The sequence below is a fragment of the Phocoena phocoena genome, chromosome 10, assembly GCF_963924675.1.
Source record: "Phocoena phocoena chromosome 10, mPhoPho1.1, whole genome shotgun sequence".
NCBI classification, from domain to species: Eukaryota; Metazoa; Chordata; class Mammalia; order Artiodactyla; family Phocoenidae; genus Phocoena; species Phocoena phocoena.
This window is the reverse complement of record NC_089228.1, coordinates 30,967,888-30,987,148: the sequence shown is the minus strand read 5'-3', so window position 1 is coordinate 30,987,148 and position 19,261 is coordinate 30,967,888. Positions and strand designations below refer to the sequence as shown.

Below are 19,261 nucleotides of genomic sequence, written 5' to 3'. Positions count from 1 at the left end.
CAGCTGGAGGGAGGTGTGGCTTCATTAGGACATTTCTCCTCGTGCTCAGTGTCCGTGCTGTGCCCCCCACGTCCTGTGGGTGTGCGGGAGGTGGTGGGAGGCTGCCCCAGGACAGCTAGTGGCTTCTCAGGGGCATGGCCTCAGCCCTCCAGGAGCTTTGGTAACCCCTTGATAGGACTGCCATGTGAGGGAGGGGGCTCATGTGGGAGCTTCCATCTGCTCGTTGGGCTACTTCCATGTCAAGCCAGGAGGACGTATTCTGGGGATTTCTGAGCAATGGAGGAGATACTGGGAATTTGGCAATATCTGAAATATAAAAAGGTTACTAGGTCCAGAAAAAGCATGCAACGTATGGGAATATGCACATTATTTTGATGTAAATCATGGTATTTACTGAATTTCAGGTAAGAAAAGGCCTGGGAAATCCACACACTGAGTAGGCTGATCCTAATCAATTGAATATGCCTGCTGGTAAAATGGAACTTCTCCAGAGAGTATTCCTGGGTGGAATACTCTCGCTTCTTTTGGAGAGGCGATTGTCCTGCCCTTCTCTGTCACCTCTACTGCTGTGGCACTGTCATTTGTCTTTCATTACCCAAGGACAGGGCTTGGGTCAGGAAGAGAAACTGCAGCCAGTTGCATAAGCCATTGGATTGCACAAAGTTGGTTGCAAACCAGGCAGGCTGTGGGGAGCAGTGGGAGGCAACGAGGCCTGGGGAAGGAAGTGGGTTGGACGCCTGTGGTCAGGGGTCCCGTCCCTGAATTCTCTGCCCAACCTCGCTTTTTCCCACAAGGCTCACACACTCAGCCAAGTGCAGATTCTCAGACAGTGGTGGGTGCCGGCTCCGGCCAAGCCCCAGATGTCTTCCTTTGGTCCCCATGAGGGTCTCTCTGTGTTTTCTCTTAGCAGGATCCGGGGCCAGCTCACCTCTCACATCCCCGTCATCGCCGACTCCACCCTCCACAGCAGGTTAGTGAGGAGGAAGAGAAAGCTGCCTTCCTCCCCTTCTGCACCAGCCCGGGAGAAGGGTGGGGCTTTCTCTTCTCACCTTGGCCCAAACATTTCAGGGGTCAGAGGGGACCAGCATCCTCCAGAGAAACCAGTGGGAGTGCAGATTAGCAGTGTCACTTGGGAGAGACGAGGGTCCAGGTCTCTAAAGTCGGATTTCACGGGGAGCGGGATGGTCGGCTTCAGGGCTGCTCACTGCCCCCACCTCCAGCTCACTCTCTCTACTGAAAAGCCTCACGCAGGCTCCTCAGATCACAGCCTGTGTGGGTACGCGCTCAGCTGAATAAAACAATCAGCGCTGCTGCCCAGGGGCCCGGTCCTGCCAGGGCTCTCTCCTCAGGGAGACCAGCCACAGTGTCGGCTTTGTCACAGAGCACAGCTGGTGAAATGCCTGGGTATGGGAGTGAACTACCCACCGAGCTTCTGATTTCCTGATAACTATTTGTGCTTTATTCTGCTCTGCATTTCATCACCTGAATATTTTTCTGTGGCTAGCTAACCTTTGTTTTGCGTTTGTGACTTAAATCAGATAGATACTGGGAGTTTTGTTTGAAAAATGTAAAAAGAGTTTATTTCAGGGAATACTTATAAAAATTATCTCTAATTCTGTGGAGTGGCCTCATAATGCTATCTTTCTTCTTTCTTTTTTGAACTAATAGCTCTCTCCTAACCATTTTGCAAGCCTCATAAAAATGCACTGGGGCACCAGTATCTCCTTTCACTTCTTAACTGAACCAGATGTTCTGGATGTCAGAGAAGTCGGTTCTGCCACTCAGAGCTTGTCGGCTGGCTGTGCTTGGAAGAGCTGCTGCAGCTGTCTGGAGGGAGAGTCATGGGCTGGGGTTGATTTATGAGTTGATGACACCATATTCATTAAGGCTTAACGTGGTGCCCAGGAGCTACCAAGAGCATTACCCGACAGCTCTCAAATGCTTCTAACTGACCTTCCAAAAAAACCCCCCCAAACAACAGTCAAATGTAAGGAGACTGGTTTGAAGGCCTCGCATCTGTCTGGTGGGTGTCTCTCTTTGCTGGCCGAGCCTGGTTACTGGTAGTTTGCTGTCGAGTGTTCTGGGCCCAGGGCCTATTTTAATAGCAAAGTACCTGGCTGATGGGGGATAATATTCTATTTCCTGTCTGACTTTGTCAGCAGATTTTACAAGAAAGCTTCCAAATATTGATCAATATAGAAACTAGACTTCTCTGTCTTTTATAGAGGTGACCTGTATAGGCTGATCAGAAATTTCGGGGGAGCCACTGCCCAGATCATGCTGAGGGGTTTTCTAGAAGATAGGATATTAATTTCACACCACTTAGACATATTAAGGAAACTGGAGAGAATTAGTAGTGAGAATCTACGAAGCCTTCTTTAACAAATGAGGTGTCTATCCGGTAGCTCAGAGCACTTTGCTGTGTGCATTGGACGTGGGAAGTTACCTGCCAGTGCTCATTTTTAAACGCCTTGGAGAATTCAGTCTATATGGATTATTTTTGATGAATCCTCTAATTGACCTGAATTCTCAGTGGGAGGATTCTCCTACAGTAGCAGGTTTGCATGAGATGAGGTAACTTTTAGAACAAGAAGAAAAAGAGGAATCTTTTGTAATTAGACTCAAGGTTGGAAAAAACTTCATCTGAGGCGAGAGGGAGCAATTGGGTGGATAGTTCCCTATCCTGAAGGGGAGTTGTAAAGATTCAGAGGGAAACATATGTGAGGCCACAAGCACGATGCCTGGCAGTAATGGGAGGTTCCCAGCAAGTATTGGCTCCCTCTTTTCCTTTATGTCCTTTAATGTTTTATTGATGAAATTATTGATTCAGCCCCAGAAACTGTACTCTGACCTCTGCTGGTTATTTATTGTAACGCGTCTCATAAAAATAATAGCTAGTATTTGCCTATCAACCTAGCATTTCAGGCCCTAAGCGAGCCACCCATGGTGAGTTTATTTATTCATCTACTGGAGATGCATTTATTGAGAGCTGCTGTGTGCCCAGCACTGTGCTAAGCGCTGGGTCACAGAGATGAGCAGGCAGACAAGGCCCCAGCCGAGGTGGCCTCACATTGCCAGCACCTCTCAGGAGCTCCAAAATGATAGATACAATTCAAGCAAGTGCTTTCCTTGGGGTCCACCCATGGTAATTTTTTTCTCCCAGTAGTTCCCCTTCTTAAATAGAGAATCTCCACCTGAAAAAACTAGTCCACCAACAAAGTGACATCTCGAGCTTCTGTTCTGTACAAGGCATCAGGGAGCTACAAACAGGTGATAGTCTCATGCTACCGTACCCATGGGAGATGCTCAGTAAATCCTTATGGGTGGATTTGCTTGGACTTGGTCTGCCTTCAGGGTCTCTGCTGGGTGAGGGCAAGGCTGTCAGCCTACGGGAGGCAACTTCTGGCTCAGAAGCCCCTGCTTAGACTGGTCCTTTTCCTTCCAGGACAGGAGGCCAGGCTTCTCATTGGGCTCATCTATGTTGCCGCCTCTCTGCACACTGCCTGTCTTATTGCTGGAAACACATTTACTCCAATTTATGTCTTTACTTCTAGGCCACATTTATGGTTTATCTGGGAACTAAGTCAAGCATAGTGTCTTCCAGCTTTATGATAAAATGCAATTTTCTCAAGAAATGAAGAAAAATTCTTCATTTTCAAGGGCTAGTTTAGAAAAGGAATTCCTGCTAAAGGTAGCATCTCAAACACAACTCGATCTGGGAGCCCTTGGAAACTACACCTTGGGCTGTGGAACCTAAACTTGAGGATCACCACTCGCTAGTTCTGGGACCTTGGAGGAGATACTTGACCTCCCTGGGCTTCAGGTTTTGAAACCAAGTGAGGCCCTGTGGGACTCCTGCGCACGGAGGCCCTTTTGTCCTCTGTTTCTTGTAGGCAAGACTCCAGGTTCCATGACCTTCCCTGAGTTCCAAAGGGCAGATTGGAAGAGTTGCTAATCACGGGAGGAGCAGCCAGGAAACCACCTGAGTTGAGATTAAGGAAGTGCAAGTCCGGCACACACCCTGGTCTTGTCAGAGACTCCACCCTTGGACCTGTTGTTATCAAACCCTTCATCAGGTCCTCTGGGGTGGGGACACATAGTTTCTCCAGGCAGGAGCCTGCTGTGTCCCCGTTTGCCTGGCAAAGTAATAAAGCTATCCTTTTCTACTTCACCCAAAACTCTGTCCCCGAGATTTGATTTGGCAGTGGTGTGGGGAGAGGCTGAGCTTTCGGCATCAGTTTCCCATTTGTAAAGGAGGATAATAACAGTGCCTGCCTAGTGGGTTTATTACGAGGATCCAGAGGGTTCCATGCCCATGGAGTTAGAACAGCGCCTGATACACAGTAAGCCCTCAGGACACTGTTAGTTACTGAGAGACCTTGAGTGAGTCACTTTCCGTGTCTGGGTTTGGGTTATGTCCTCTGTAGAAGGCAAAAAGCGTGGGAGTCAGAGGAGACTATCTCACAGTTCTAATCATGCATCCTGTAAACCCACTGTGGACCCCGCCCTTTGGCAGTTTGTTCAGCAATAGATCAACTGAGGCAAGTTCAGTTTGACAGCATTGCCTTTCTTCCTGAAAGCATCAATTTTAAGCACATTCGTGGTAGCTGAGGGTGGTTTTCAGCTCAGTTGCTTTCAGGACGGGGCAGAAGTGACAGATGTTTCTAAGCGAAGGGGTGTTACTCTCATGAGCCCTTTCCAGCATTTGTGTAAGGACTGGGGCCTCTCCTGTTTCTTACTGTACTGTACTTCCCTGCTGTGGGCCTCTTCTTGAAATCCTTACCAAATTGATGGGAGAAATATTTCCGTAAGTCTGCTGGCGATTCCATCAGGTAGGGTGGGATTCTCTACAACTCTTTTTTTTTTTTTTCAGTGAGAACATTCCTAGCACTTTCTTTTTTTGCTAAGGTTTCTGTTTCCTGCCTCTAGAAGATCATTCTTTCAAGAACTTTAAAATACTTTATCTTGACTTATGTCACGGTCAGTGTCACCAACTAGTGTTTACACTCTGTATTCATGGAGCTGAGTGGTTTAGATGGTCCTCATTGACACACAGATATTTGTTCCTACCCTCCCTTTGGGAGGAGACAAACCTGTTGCCTTGCCATTGTGTGTGTTTAAACAAAAGATTTGCAGAAGAGTATTTGGGGAAAACTTAGTAAGCAGAAGACCCAGATTATTACTGTTGTTATTAATAATTGTGTTTAACATCTTTTGAGTGCTTATTCTGTGCTAGGCACTGTTCTAAGTGATTTATAGTTACTGTTTTATTTAATCCTCATGAATACCTCCCTATCCAATGAGCAGGGATTATACTTATAGCTCCATTTTACAGACAAATAAATTGAGGCACTAGTGGCGTTAAAGGACTTTGACCAAGGTCACACAAGTGGGGGATACTAGAGCCAAGATTTAAACTTGGTTCTGTCTTTGATCATCTACTTGATTTCTCCTGAGCGCCCGCTTTCTCAGGTGCACTACAGGGCCTGTGCTGCTAAACGCTCTGCCTGGCTGGTATGAAAAGAGCTCCAAAAGAACAGTTAGAAACCCCGGGCTTGGGTCGTAGCTCCACCACTTTCCAGATGGCCTTGGACAAGTAATTTCCATACTTTGAAGCTGTCTTTTAAGAGAATATCTGGTCTTTATGAGGTAGATAATGTACACAACAGGGCTTTATAAGCAGTAAAGTACTGTCAAGTATAAGCTATGAATGCCTTGCAAGAGAATTCTAGCCCTTCTTGCTTGAAGTTTATCATTTTCAGCAGTACTTTTGAAGAGAGAGCTGGCAGTCTATAGAAACCCAGTCTGTGAGCATGTCTGGAGAGAGAGGGAAGTTTCATATCTGGAGACCGGAGGAGGGAAAACAGGGCCTTGTGGGCACAGAGTGACTGAGAACTTGAATAACAGGAAGGAGGGTTAAGAATAAATAAGGCGCAAAAAAAAAAAAGAATAAATAAGGCGCAAACTATGATGCATAAAATAAGCTACCAGGACATATTGTACAACACAAGGAATATAGCCAATATTTTATAATAACTATAAATGGAGTATAACCTTTAAAAATTGTGACTCACTATATTGTACACCTGTAACTTATATAATATTATATAATATTGTATATAATATTGTATGTTAACTATACTTCGGTAAAAAAAAGAAAAAATTACAAAGAAAAGGAATAAGTAAGGCACGAGAAGAGATGAATTCATTTAGAATGTTGGAGCTTCCAGAATTTATCTAGCCAGGTCAAAATCTGAAACCCATTCTAGGCTCAAAATCGATGGCTCTGGCCCTAAGAACTGCCTCGTTTTCTCAAAACTACACAAACACAAAGCAGTTTCTAGGATACACAGGTCTGCCCTGTAGTGCTTCTCCGAACAGTGTTGGTTCTGCTGTCCTGCCGGCTCACAGCCTTCCTCCCCGCTTCCAAGCCCAAGTGTGTGAGCTTCTCTCCAGGGTACTCAGCTGCTGGGGGTAGGGCAGGCAGTGTCCCCAGCCTCCTCCCAGAGCCCCCCGAGATTGGCAGTGGTCAGCCTGCCCTGCCCCACGTGGGCCTCGCTGAAGGGATTCTCCTCTGGGCAGTGGGGCACATTGGTTTCCAACGCTGGGATTCACCGTCAGGGAAAGGGTTATCTTTCACAATTAACCTGGAATCCAGTCAGTTAAAAAGAAGATAGGAAGAAATGTTTGCCTTTTTTTTTTCGGGCTGCGCCTTGGGCCTTGTGAGATCCTAGTTCCCCAAACTGGCCCGGCAGTGAAAGCGCTGAGTCCTAACCACTGGACCGCCAGGGAATTCCCACCCTTTTTTTCTTGAATGGCTTTCTAGCCTTAGGTCAGCTAATGCTGCTCGATGCCCTATTCAGCCTCTGGAGCCCGCTGCCTTCAGGGGAGGGGCCCCACCTTAGACGTCCCTGTGCTCTTGCCCTTCCCAAATTTAAAAAGACAGATCTCTATTTTAGACCACAGACTTGCTTGGGGAAGTGAAGAGTTCTAATTTTTCTCCCCTCTTGATAAACTGTCCTTATTTAGTACACTAGGTACGCTCCCAGTACCCATTCCGCTTTTCAGGGGAGGTAAAACCGTGATGGGTCTTCTGAAGTGAGTGCTGTGCTTGTAAATAACTAAAAATATCTCAGAAGAACGAAAGAAAAAAAAAGAATGAAGAGGAAAGTGACTCATTAGTTACTCTGTTAGTGTGTTTGCCATGTTCTAAAAGGGTCACAGTCATGTTTACAAACCAGTGCTTCTTGTGGTTAACTTAAGTATATCCTAGTTCGGCCGTAAGATTAATCAGCGTGTGATTCAGACTAATATTTTGCCGTCTCTTACTATTTGATTAAATGACACTAAAATCTGAATAATGACTTGTGTCCCCCCCTCCCTCTCTCTCTTTGCTGTTTTCAGTAGAGCATGCACCATTTTGAACGTGAATTTTCGGTAAAGTAAACTATACTGATTTTTCTAACTTTAAAGATGCTCTGTTTCTGTATGTGAAATGGGACCCAGTGTGTCTAGCTCACTGAAGTGATGAACAAATGGGAAAGCAGATTCGAGACGATTTCCTTATCTGAATATTTAAATGAAATACAGCATCTTTAAAAAGCACCCAAGTGACTTCATTTACATTCATTTCATTTTCATCATGACCTTCAAAATCTTCATTTTCACTCTGATTTTAGTTTTAAAATAGAGCTCTAAAACCTGTAAATCAACTGCATGGCATTTTGGTATCTTTTAATTTTGGAAACCAGCACCTCACAGTCCTGTTGCTGCAAATGTGTCGGTTCCTTGTTCCTCTGACAAAGGGGAAAAGGCGCTGGGCAGTTGCATTCTTGGTCACAGGGAAGCAACTTACAGCTTGTATAACTGACAATAGGGAAAAACAGTTCTTTTTTAAGCATCCTTAACAATACTTGAGTTGGGACATGAGTACAGCCTCCACGTCTTTCTGAGGTAAGAGGCCAAGGCGGTTCCAGAGAGCTGGGGCTTGCCTGCTTCCAGGGGTCCCCGCCCTCCACTCCCTCTCGAGGGTAGCTGGTAGGTGTGGTGTTGGTCTTGCGGCCATGTGGCCTCCCCTGATGTGTGTGGAGACCACAAAGGAACCCAGGCCGCAGACACGAGTAGACTGCCCACTGTCAGAGTTGGTCCAAGGCAAGGGGACGCTCAAACGTCCTTTTGACGGGGCTAGGGACGATGTTTCTGGCAAGACATTCCTACCCAGATCTAACCTGTGCTCTTGCTGCAACAGTCTGTGCTCTTGCTGCAACAGCCTCCGCTGGATTTCCAGGCTCCCATCTGAGGTTCTGGGGAGGGTGGAGTAGTTGGCTCTTGGGGTTTTTGTCTAAGAGAAGGTAAGATTGGAGAGATCAGGGCTGACCTGGTGATACTGGAGGTAAGCTGTTTCAGAGCATCCGTCATCCTGGGGTGTTTCAGGCCAATGTTTTTCAAAGGTGGGTGAATTCATTTGGCAATCAGCCTGACACGGAATCTGGTTTTGTCTGCGGCCTGGGGATGAGAGTGATAGGATGCCTCTGGGGGGGCGCCCCCTCATATTTGGGGAGTGGGGGGCCCAGGCATTAGGCAGTTGTTCCCAGGTTTGCTCCAGGCCAAAGAGCCAAGTCCGAATTTGGCCCCTTGTTAACATTCCCCTCTCCCACATCATTACCAATGTGTTGTAGCTTAAGCTCCAGTGAACCTTTAAAGGAATTTTGTGGACCACAAAGAGGCAAAAAGGAAAAACTTAAAAAAAAAAAAATCGATGGAGGCTGTAATTAGAGACTGTGAGTCCTTGCGTCTATGTTCTTGCCTCCTCCAGTGTTGACCATCAGACCTGGACCTCCTCTCCCCTTCCAGAGCGTTCTGAGCTGCTCCTGGCCCTAATCATACATATCAGGATCTGCCCTAGTTGTTGCAGGCCCAATGAGGAAAGGTGGACCTCATGGGACATTGTGCCCTTTACGACTGGTTGGGCCCTCTGTGAGGGGACCACAGGTGACCTGCTCTTTCCTCTTGGATGGACATAGTCTCCTTTCTCACAGCCCTCGGCATCATATTATAGGCACAGCCTACCCTGTGGCACTTTGGACAGTGTATTTATTTATGCTGCCTACATATTTAAAGCAATTCATTCAGACAGTTTCAGCCTTTACTTGTAAGATGAAGATCCATTTACGGAATACCACGCCCCAATTTCCAAACTCTGTGGTAGTGAATTTGCACTTTTAATTTAGAGTGCCTAGTAATGAGGCCAAAGTCAAGGGATGATTCCTCACGAGGGCCAAGCAGTTTAGTTCTGTGCCAAGATAGCAGCCTGTGCCCAAGTCCAGTTCCTGAGGCCCATCTCTAGCCTCCGAGAATCCTGGGCTAGAAGACTTGCAGTCTCTGGATGGCCAATTCCATGCCTTTAGTGGAACAAAGTGCTACTGCAGGCCTGTCTTCTTGTCTATAACCCTCACTGACTCTTCTGCCAGGGTCAAAGCACAAAGCTGGGAGGCAGACATGCTGGCACTCATTTGGGTACGTGTTGGGCCGTACATGTCAAGTCCAGATTCCGCTGCCCTTTTCTGGCCATTGGGTGAGAGTGCTGGGAAGGGGAGGGGGCAGCTGGGAGGGCACTGGCGCCCACTCAGTCCTCCGGGCTCTGCAGTTGAGTTCCAAGGGCTTCAGAGGCCATCTCTCCTCCTCCTGGTATTTTACGGGTCACTTTCCAAGAACCCCCTTCAGAGGAATGCTTATGTCACACACTTACTCTCCCTGCTCTTTTCATCTCAACAGTCATTTCAGGTTTGAAGTCCTTTTTATCTCTGTAACCCTGTAACGTAAAGCCAGGAACATTTCCCCATAATCCACCTTGGCATAGAACATAATAGAACTTCATTCATTAGTTGTTATTGTACAGAACCAGTGAAAATTACATTTTGTTCATTTGTCTGTATTTAATGTTTATTTGTATTGCTATATTATTATTTGAGAATTCCAAGGTTGCAGAGCATGAGTGTGTGCATCTGTGTGATTCTTTAATTTCAGCTGCCTTAGGTTTGGGTAAAGATGTAAAGGAAGGTAAGTGGTTTTCTATGAAATACAATGCTTTAACCATTGCCTATCACAGTTGGTAAAAAGGTTGCACTTACTGAAGTATTTTATGGATGATCCTGACCACTCATCCATATAAACTCAAGTAGCAGTTGGTATGTTTACCTAGTATCACCACAGCTCAGTAGCAGTTTGAGGGAGGTGGTAGGGGAGCCGTCTAGCAGAATGTCTTCTGTGGTAGCACTGGGGTAGGGTAGAGGGTAAGACTAGAAAGAGATGTGGAGTCACGGGGAGCTGCAAGGGTCACAGGAAATGGGACAACTGTGACACAGGCAAGTTCTTTAAAGCAGGGTTTTGTTTTTTGTTTTTTTTTTTTGTGGCCATGCCACATGGCACGTGGGTTCTTAGTTGAGGCATGCAGGATCTTAGTTCCCCAGACCAGGGCTCAAACCCACGCCCCCCTGCACTGGAAGCACGGAGTCTTAACCACTGGACAGCCAGGGAAGTCCCAGCAGGGTTTTTTCTGTACCTAGTGCTTATTTTGTCCCAAGAGGACAATTCATTCATTGATTCAAAACTATAAAATTCGAGCGCCCAATGTTTGTGTTTCTGAAAGCTAAGGGAGGTTTCAGATACCTGTCCAGTTACCTTCTCCTTGCCCACCAGGGTACAGCTCGGCATTCCAGTCTCCCCTGACACTTCAGCAAAGATGTAGGGTTAGGGCATTTCCATCCTGTCCCTGGGTTGGGCCACAGTGGAAACATGGGTGCTTGAGGAAGATTCCTCCCTGAGAATACCATTGCTGGAGAGAGAAAGCCCTCTGCGCCTTGCTGTGCATTGCTAACATTAGCATTTTATGTTTTTTTCATGCAACCTAATAGGAAATGATTATTCAAGACGGATGCCCCTGGGGAGCCCGTAACCCAGCAGACAATGGTTACTTGCCGAGAATCCTAAGTGATTTGTCATTTTATGTTAAATCACGTCCTTCAAATATTGTGTGTGTTGGAGCAGCTAAAGAACCGTTCATCCCTTACTAGTAATTGATACTCCAGTAGCCCAGCTCTATGCATACAGATGTCTATCTTTAATTGCTAGCTCAGGAATAGGTGGAGCTGCCTGGAACCTGGAAAAAGTAGCTAATGGAACTTTTCTTTTGGGACCATGATTAAAGTTTGGAAGTGGAAGTAGAGCCTCATCTATGCTGAGAATGTCGCTATGTATAGTTTCATGTAATCTGTGATATTGTTCAGTCTTTTCTCACATGACTATTACTTGGGAGAAATGGCAACTTTTAATTAATTCCCCTTTAATGCTTCTACATTTCTTGTTCAAGTATTTTAAAAAAATCACACAGTACAAGGTGTGTTGGCCCGTTTGAGGGAAAACATTTGCAGTCTCACCGAAGTCCTTTCTGCCCAGGACTGAGCAGTAGCACGGATACAGGGTGTGTGGAGATACTGACTGTGCCCTTTCCTCCACAGGGATGTCCGCGTTACCCCCACCTCCTCCACCTGCGCCTCCGCCACCAGCAGCTCCCTTGCCTCCTGCGAGCACAGAGGCGCCCACACAGCTTCCACCCCAGGCTGTGAATGGCGTGAGCCGAGGGGCCTTACTCAGCTCCATCCAGAATTTCCAAAAAGGAACTTTGAGGAAAGCCGAAACCTGTGATCATAGTGCTCCTAAGATCGGCTAAAGCTTTGTGTTTACACTTGGAGGGAAAATTTGTTTTGTTTTTCCTTCCACCTCCAACCCCTAAAGTACCCTCTATCTGGATGAATAATTGCTGAGCCAGTACAGTCACATACGACTTCGCAGATGCTCATGTAAGAGGCTTTTCAAGAGGGAAATAGTCTTCAAGTAGAATAAAGTCAGGCTGGCATTGCTGCCTTAAGAAATAGTTTGCTCCTTTGTTACTCTTGTAAAGGAGTCTTGCTCTTCCTCTAATGGTCATCTTTTGGTGGCAGCAGCATATTGGAATCAATTATTTCCACCAACAGAAGGAAGTGGACAAAAAACAATGACAATATACAGTCACAGCGGTGGATGGCCTTCGTGTCGCAATCCCTCCTATACCATCAGACAGCTCCTAGAAATGTTCCTCTCAGAGTTCATTTCTCTATTCTAAAGCATTTTCTGGTTATTTCTTAGATAACTCCCATTTTTGCTACCTTAATTTCATCCTAGACATTAACACTGTAGCCCAAAGCATAGTTATGTCGCTGAGAGTCAGAGAAGCAACTGAGTTCTTCATTTTCCCTACAAGTAGAACGGGGAAAGTTCGTAACAGTCTGTTAAGTTCGAACAGGAACTCCATTGTGGTTATAGAACTCAGGGCTGCTAAAGGAACTACTCTAGACTCTTAGTTCCTTTTAGTATGTATCGAACGGACAAAAAAATGTTGACATCAGAAAAAGCTCTTGCCAATTAGAGGATCTTCTTAATCCTCAGCAATTAAGTCAAGTTTGGCGTTTGTGGGGGTGGGTTATTATACAACACAAGTACATCTGGCAAAATCAGTTCTGATTTTCCAAAGATTTATCCAAATATATCATCTTTTTAATGTTACTCATTTATTAGAAAGATCCTTTATCCTATGATTTGCTTAAACCCTTAAATAAATTGCACTTTAAAGGATTATAAATAATCCATCTAAAAATTCAAGTTACACACATCAGTGTTGGTTACTATGCAGAGAGAATGTCATTGTGTATAGTTTCATGTAATCTGTGATAAATGTTCAGCTGTATTTTTTATTAAAATAAACCATGTCTAGAAAATGTGTTATTTGTAGCTTGGCTAGATATTTTAAATGGGAACTTTTTGTAGTAACTTTGGTAAATATAAAGATTCACACAGTATTTCTAAAGTTTCCTCCCTACCTATTCTATCTCTATTTTCTTTAGTGTCGTATTTTCCCTCTTAATTAATAAGAGATAACAATCCTGTCTTCCTGTTTTAATTAGGTACCACTTGTATGCTTCTATAACTAATTTAAATCTATCTTTTCCATCTCAACTTCTGAAGAGGGCAGTGTATGGCAGAGTGTGTGTTTGTTGGCAGTGGGAAAAACACCTGACACAGATTTTGGTTTAACTTTAAAGAGAACCTACTAGAATTAGGCATTTGAAGAGTCGGGGGGCAAGTTCCTGTTTTAAGTAAGTAATGCAGTCTAGGAGATTAATGATTACTGATTAGTTCCTGATGGCAGTAATTTCTTAACAGAATTTTAAGACTTCTATCCCACATTTATTATCTCAAGAATATAAAAATACAATTAGTCATAGTTAGGAATTCCTTTATTCCTTATCAAAACAGTCTAACAGTAAATGTAGATTATATGCTTTTATTTTTACATATAAGTTATGTTTTTTTGGAGATATCTTTCATCAGGACTCTTGCCACATTTATACCTTGTCCTTCTAATGAAAGGGTAAAATTTTACATTAATCTTATTCAAAGAACATGGCTATTGTAACAGATAAAAAAAGCGTGGACCCTAGGCAGGAGAGTGGAGAGTTTTTCCACAGACATATTTAAACTTCTTCCCAGTACAAAAACGTGTGTTGTTGCTTTAGACATAACTTTACAAATCAAAAGGTCTTATAGGACAATACAGATGAAATGTCATTAAGTATTTTAAGGAAATCCCAATGACTTGAAATTCAAGTCCAAGCTACATATTTAGTGTTTTCTTTATTGCAAATATGATGTCTTTAACCTGAGGTACAGAGTTGTCTTCTAGAACCTTTGCATAAGGCATAGGGACATCGGCACCGGTGACACGAACTACAGGAGCATCCAGAAAATTGAACGCGGGGCCTAAGAGGGAAGGAGGCGCAAATGAGAGAGGCATGAAAAACCAGCTGAGCACCACCACCTCAGCATAGCAGGTATGGCTGCCCAGAGAAGGAAAATCTGAAGAAGGAAATATGAAATCTGAAAGGAATGCTAATTACAGAGAATTGTTTCTGGCCTTGCTTTCTTAAACATTTACCCAAAGGAAAAATACCAAGCTGACAAGTTGAAAATTCAAGTCATTTGACCACCCCTAGCTTTTGATTGTTTTGTCCTGTAACACAGTGTTTATTACAGTTTAACTATTCTGGAATCAGTTTCTCTGAAATACCTTCCATGATCCTGGCACAGATTTCAGCTCCTACTCCAAACTGTGGCCAGCCTCCTTCCACAGTTACGAGGTGACTGGTCTTCATGACACTGGCTTCTATTGTTTCAATGTCCATTGGTCTGATGGTTCGCATATTTATCACCTAAACAGATAATAAATAGCTTTACAGAGCCACTTCCTCACAAATATAGTCTTATCCCCAAAATGCCACTTCCTTTCTTGTTTCCTTTTAATCTTTGGGTCTAGGGAAACATAATCTGCCCATTCATGAACAAACTGTCAAAAGGGAAACTGTAACTAAAACAAAAATCTTTATCTCTACTACAAGCAGCTTTGTTCACTTACAGAATTCACTTATCCTCCCTTGGCCTTAACTTCCTCCTCATCAAAATAATAACTAACATGTGACCGCTTACCCTGTACCAGGCACTACACTAAGTATAATTCTACAACCACCCTGACGGGACAGTAAATGTATTATCCTCATTTTACAGCTGAAGGCAGAGATTTCGAGTACGTAACATGCCCAAGTGTTAACTAGGAAGTGGTACCTCCTGGTTATGAAAGTGTTAGACTCGATGACTTCTAAGTTTTCTCTTCTCCCAAACTCCAGCTCCAAGGTTGGATCTTAACTTGACAAAACACATACTAAAAAGATCCAGACCCTAGGTGGTAGAAGGCTAGTTATTTGAAAAGCAAGTAGGCTCCCAGCTTTAAGCAGAGGCAGAACTAAGTGACAAAGCAAGATTTTATACCTAATTAACCTGTTACAGAACTCAAACGCCTCTTTTTGGGTCTTAAACTTAAAGGGACCTTTCTGATTCTTTATTTTTTTAATAAATTTTATTTATTTATTTAATTATTTGTGTGTGTGTGTGTGGTACGCGGGCCTCTCACTGTTGTGGCCTCTCCCGTTGCAGAGCACAGGCTCCGGACGCGCAGGCTCAGCGGCCATGGCTCACGGGCCCAGCCGCTCCGCGGCATGTGGGATCTTCCCGGACCGGGGCACAAACCTGTGTCCCCTGCATCAGCAGGCGGACTCTCAACCACTGCGCCACCAGGGAAGCCCTATTTATTTATTTTTGGCTGCGTTGGGTCTTTATTGCTGCGTGTGGGCTTTCTCTAGTTGCAACAAGCGGGGGCTACACTTCGTTGTGGTGCACAGGCTTCTCACTGCGGTGGCTTCTCTTCTTGTGGAGCACGGGCTCTAGGTGCACGGGCTTCAGTAGTTGTGGCACATGGGCTCAGTAGCTGTGGCTCACGGGCTCCAGAGTACAGGCTCAGTAGTTGTGGCGCACGGGCTTAGTTCTCTGTGGCATGTGGGATCTTCCGGAACCAGGGCTCGAACCTGCGTCCCCTGCGTTGGCAGGCGGATTCTTAACCACTGCGCCGCCAGGGAAGTCCCCTGATTCTTTAAGAACAAGTGAATGTCCACTCACCTCACATTCAATTCCCTCTTTAGATAGCACCGTTGCAGCTTCTAAGCAGTGGCTCACAGGTCTTGAATGGGAAACTATGGTTACATGTGTCCCTGAAACAAAGTGGTCACAGATAAGAGGTCAGGTTGAAACCAAAGACACTGTCCTGCTCTGCAGCTCCAGCGAGATGAGGAATGTGGCAGCCTTTCTAGAAACGAAATACAAATCTACTGGACCAAGATTTAGAAAAGAACAAATATATGCGCAATCAGGGCATGACACATTTTAAACTTGAACTCATCCTATAATTTCCTAGTCAAAGTAAAGGGCAGTGACTTCTAGACTGAATTTGACCAACATAAATAGAGGGCACAGATTACAAATAATGTTTACATGTATACTAATTTCTCTTACCTTGCCTTTCTATTTTAGCTTTTCCAATAGGAATCAGAAAATCTTTTGACTGAGCCTCTGGGGGAAGTTCAAAAGGAACTCCATACATCAATTCATTCTCCAGCACCACCACTGCAAAATATAAATATTTAAACCAAAGTAACTACATGACTAAAAATGTATATGCGGGCTTCCCTGGTGGCGCAGTGATTGAGAGTCCACCTGCCGATGCAGGGGACACGGGTTCGTGCCCTGGTCCGGGGAGATCCCACATGCCGCATAACGGCTGGGCCCGTGAGCCATGGCCGCTGAGCCTGCGCATCCGGAGCCTGTGCTCCGCCACGGGAGAGGCCACAACAGTGAGAGGCCCGCGAACCCCCCCACCAAAAAAAGTATATGCAACACTATCATTCATATTGTGAAAAGTTTCACTGTGCTGATTAGGAAGCCTCATACCTATCGTGTCCAGTAGCCTTGAGGATGATTTAAGTACAGACATCTGTAGTCTGGGCGATCCTGATTTTATCTATGGGGTTAAACCGGTGTTGTAGGTATGCAGCAAATTTCTCCGGTATCTAATTGGCCCCGTTATAGTCAGAAATAAGAACACCACATTTTTTCCTATCTTTACTATATCTGTAAATCACTGACATTTTATATGATACATCTAAGCCTAACTAGAAGTCTTCAATGGTTCCTTCCATGCAGATATTTCATTTTTGTTCTTTAATGTTCAAGAGACCCACAACACGTCACGCTACTGACCTGGATTGTTATCCCGAATGGCTGATTTAATAAGTCCTTTTGCATCCTCTGAACTCCAGGGGCTGACCACCTTTAAGCCTGGGCAGTGCCCATACCAGGCAGCAAAGCACTGTGAGTGCTGGGCAGCTACGCCTGCTGAGGCGCCATTGGGCCCCCTGAAGACTATGGGCACAGGCTGAAAGCCCCCTGACATGTAGTAGGTCTTGGCAGCTGAGTTTATAACCTGGTCGATGGCTTGCATAGAGAAGTTGAAGGTCATAAATTCACAAATGGGCCGCAACCCAGCCTGTCAAATCAAAAACATAGATGTTAAAAAGACGAGAAAGAGCAATTTAGAGTAGCACACCACCACTTCGCTCCCCCAACATTCAAGCAATGTTTTTAAACGGTCATGTTGAAAGTAATCTCTTTGGATAAGATTCATAAAGAGGACTACATACCATAGCTGCACCTACAGCAATTCCAGCAAAACCCATCTAGAACATAAAACGCAAACATAAGTAAAAATCCACAAAAATTAGAACAGTACACTTTAATAGACATGCCCCTCAAAGGTCTGCTTCCTGATGGAAGGCTTACCTCAGATATGGGAGTGTCTATGATCCTCTTATCTCCATATTTCTTCCACAGGCCTCGACTAACCTACAATTAAGCAATGACCCCATTACCTTTAATTGTACTGGGGGCAAATGGCCACCTCAGTTCTGTATAGCTTTCATGTATCTTGGTTACCTTATATGCCCCATCATATTGGGCAACTTCTTCCCCAAGTAGAAATACCTTCTCATCTCTTTCCAGCTCCTCATCCATACCTTGATTTATAGCCTCACGAACTGTCACCTGTCACAGGTATGGGAAAGCAGTCAATAAGCTACAGCATTACTTAGGAGACTATTGAGATTCTCTCTCTTGACCTAGGCTGCCCACAGCACACAATGTAAAAACTATCACTAGAACAGGCTTCTCTTCAAAAGTTCAAAAAGTAACATTTCTATCACTCATAGCCAGTCTTTGATTGGATGTGTAAATGAGAAGTATACTGAACACTTGATTGATGTGCACCTAAGCTTAAGAAATCTGCTTGCTGGCCATACCAGCTCATAGGTGGCTTCCTAAGTAGAAAAGTGTACTAGGTAATTTTATTTCCACATCCGGTATACTGTGGGGCAGCGAACAGTCAAGGAAGCCTAAATAATACCACATATTGAGCGCTCACTAGGTGCCAGGCACTGCCAAACACTTTGCCTTCAGGATGTAGGAGTTATTTTACTACACAGGTTGGTAGAATCCTCCAGTAACAAAAAGGGGAAGAGTGGGCAATTCCTCAAAATGTTGAACACAGAATTACCACATAATCCAACAATCCCACTTCTAGATATAGACCCAAAAGAACTGAAAAGCAGGGACCCAGATAATCGCACACCGATGTTCACAGCAGCATTATTCACAAATCCAACAGGTGGAAGCAACCCAAATGTCCACCAAAGATGAATGTATCAGCAAAATGTGGTATATGCCTGCAACGGAATATCATTCAGCCTTAAAAAGGAATGAAATTCTGACACATGCTACAACATGGATGAGCCTTGAAAACATGTTAAGTGAAAAAAGCCAGACATAAAAGGACAAATGCTGTATGATTCCATTTATGGGAAGTCCCTAGAGTAGATAAATTAATAGGCATAGAACGTACAAAACAGGTTACCAGGGGCTAATGGGATGGAGAGTTATTGTTCAATGGGTACAGTTTCTGTTTGGGATGATGATAAAGTTCTGGTGGTGAATGGACAACGTGGTGAATGTACTTAGTCCCACTGCATATACAGTTTAAAAGGGTAAATTTTCTTATGTATATTTTACCACAGTAAAAAATTTTAAGGGGGAGGATGAGGGAAGAAGCGTCAAGTCTAGTTCCCTCAGATCGGACATCTCATTCCCCTGAGCCTCGCGTGGGTGACATGCGGCCCCAGCCTCCGCGCCGGGACGAGGGGCCTCGCCGGCCCGGCTAGCTTCCAGGCCAGTTACCTGCAGAGCAGCCGGCGCGGTCCGGTGGAAGCGCCTCCTCAGCAGCCCGGAGACCTGGCGGGGAGAGAGAGAGAGAGATAGAGAGAGAGAGAGGACGCTCAGAGGGGACGCAGACTGGGCAGGGATCGCGCAGGGTCATGGGCCCGAGAGCCGCTGCCGACCTGCTCAAGGGGTCTCCGCGTCAAGCCAGCCACCACCGCCATCTTGACCGTGTCCTCTAGCCGCCGCCGAACGACAACACAGGAGGGATGCGGACTAGTCAGGCCCCATTTCCCCTGCCGGCGCGGGCCAATGGCAGGGCACGGCGTCTGCGTGTCCCGCCCCCCAGGGCGTCGGGGGCCGAGGGGTGGAGCCGAGGAGGCGTGTCGGGTGTCTAGCCACTCAGCCTGAGGCAGCTTGGGATCAATGTTATTGAGAGCTGCCGGCTCCTGGCGCGCCGCTTGCACGCCGGGAGCACGTCCCTGCGTGTTGATACGTGGATCGCAGGGACCAAAAATCA

General features: G+C 45.3%; 2 protein-coding genes across 24 annotated transcripts in view; one reads left to right on the top strand and one right to left on the bottom strand.

Annotated features, from left to right (window-relative positions):
- The window catches only part of PXK (PX domain containing serine/threonine kinase like), a 75,085-nt gene extending 62,273 nt beyond the window's left edge, over nt 1–12,812 (top strand). For 4 of the 22 annotated variants that reach the window (XM_065884952.1, XM_065884949.1, XM_065884948.1 and 1 more), the window contains 2 exons: nt 911–970; nt 11,517–11,926. In XM_065884952.1, coding sequence (XP_065741024.1) covers nt 911–970; nt 11,517–11,728 — 272 coding nt within the window. In that variant the 3' untranslated portion in view covers nt 11,729–11,926. Of the gene's footprint in view, nt 1–907; nt 971–7,404; nt 7,425–10,026; nt 10,064–11,516 lie in introns of those variants that run through there. The other 18 variants (XM_065884962.1, XM_065884958.1, XM_065884957.1 and 15 more) reach the window with 8 other exon arrangements.
- Nucleotides 12,813–13,309: 497 nt separating this feature from the next.
- On the bottom strand, nt 13,310–19,050 carry PDHB (pyruvate dehydrogenase E1 subunit beta). Of its 2 annotated transcripts, XM_065884911.1 has the most exons (10): nt 18,924–19,050; nt 18,763–18,816; nt 17,470–17,577; nt 17,317–17,379; nt 17,178–17,213; nt 16,738–17,023; nt 15,994–16,104; nt 15,601–15,692; nt 14,162–14,303; nt 13,310–13,854 (listed from the first exon to the last, which is right to left on the bottom strand). In XM_065884911.1, the coding sequence occupies exons 1-10, from the start codon at nt 18,963–18,965 to the stop codon at nt 13,709–13,711; spliced, it is 1,080 nt and encodes a 359-aa protein (XP_065740983.1). In that variant the 5' UTR covers nt 18,966–19,050; the 3' UTR covers nt 13,310–13,708. The 2 variants fall into 2 exon arrangements, with proteins under 2 accessions (XP_065740983.1, XP_065740984.1); XM_065884912.1 differs by lacking the exon at nt 18,763–18,816 and having other exon boundaries at nt 13,709–13,854; nt 18,924–18,965.
- Nucleotides 19,051–19,261: the final 211 nt, after the last annotated feature.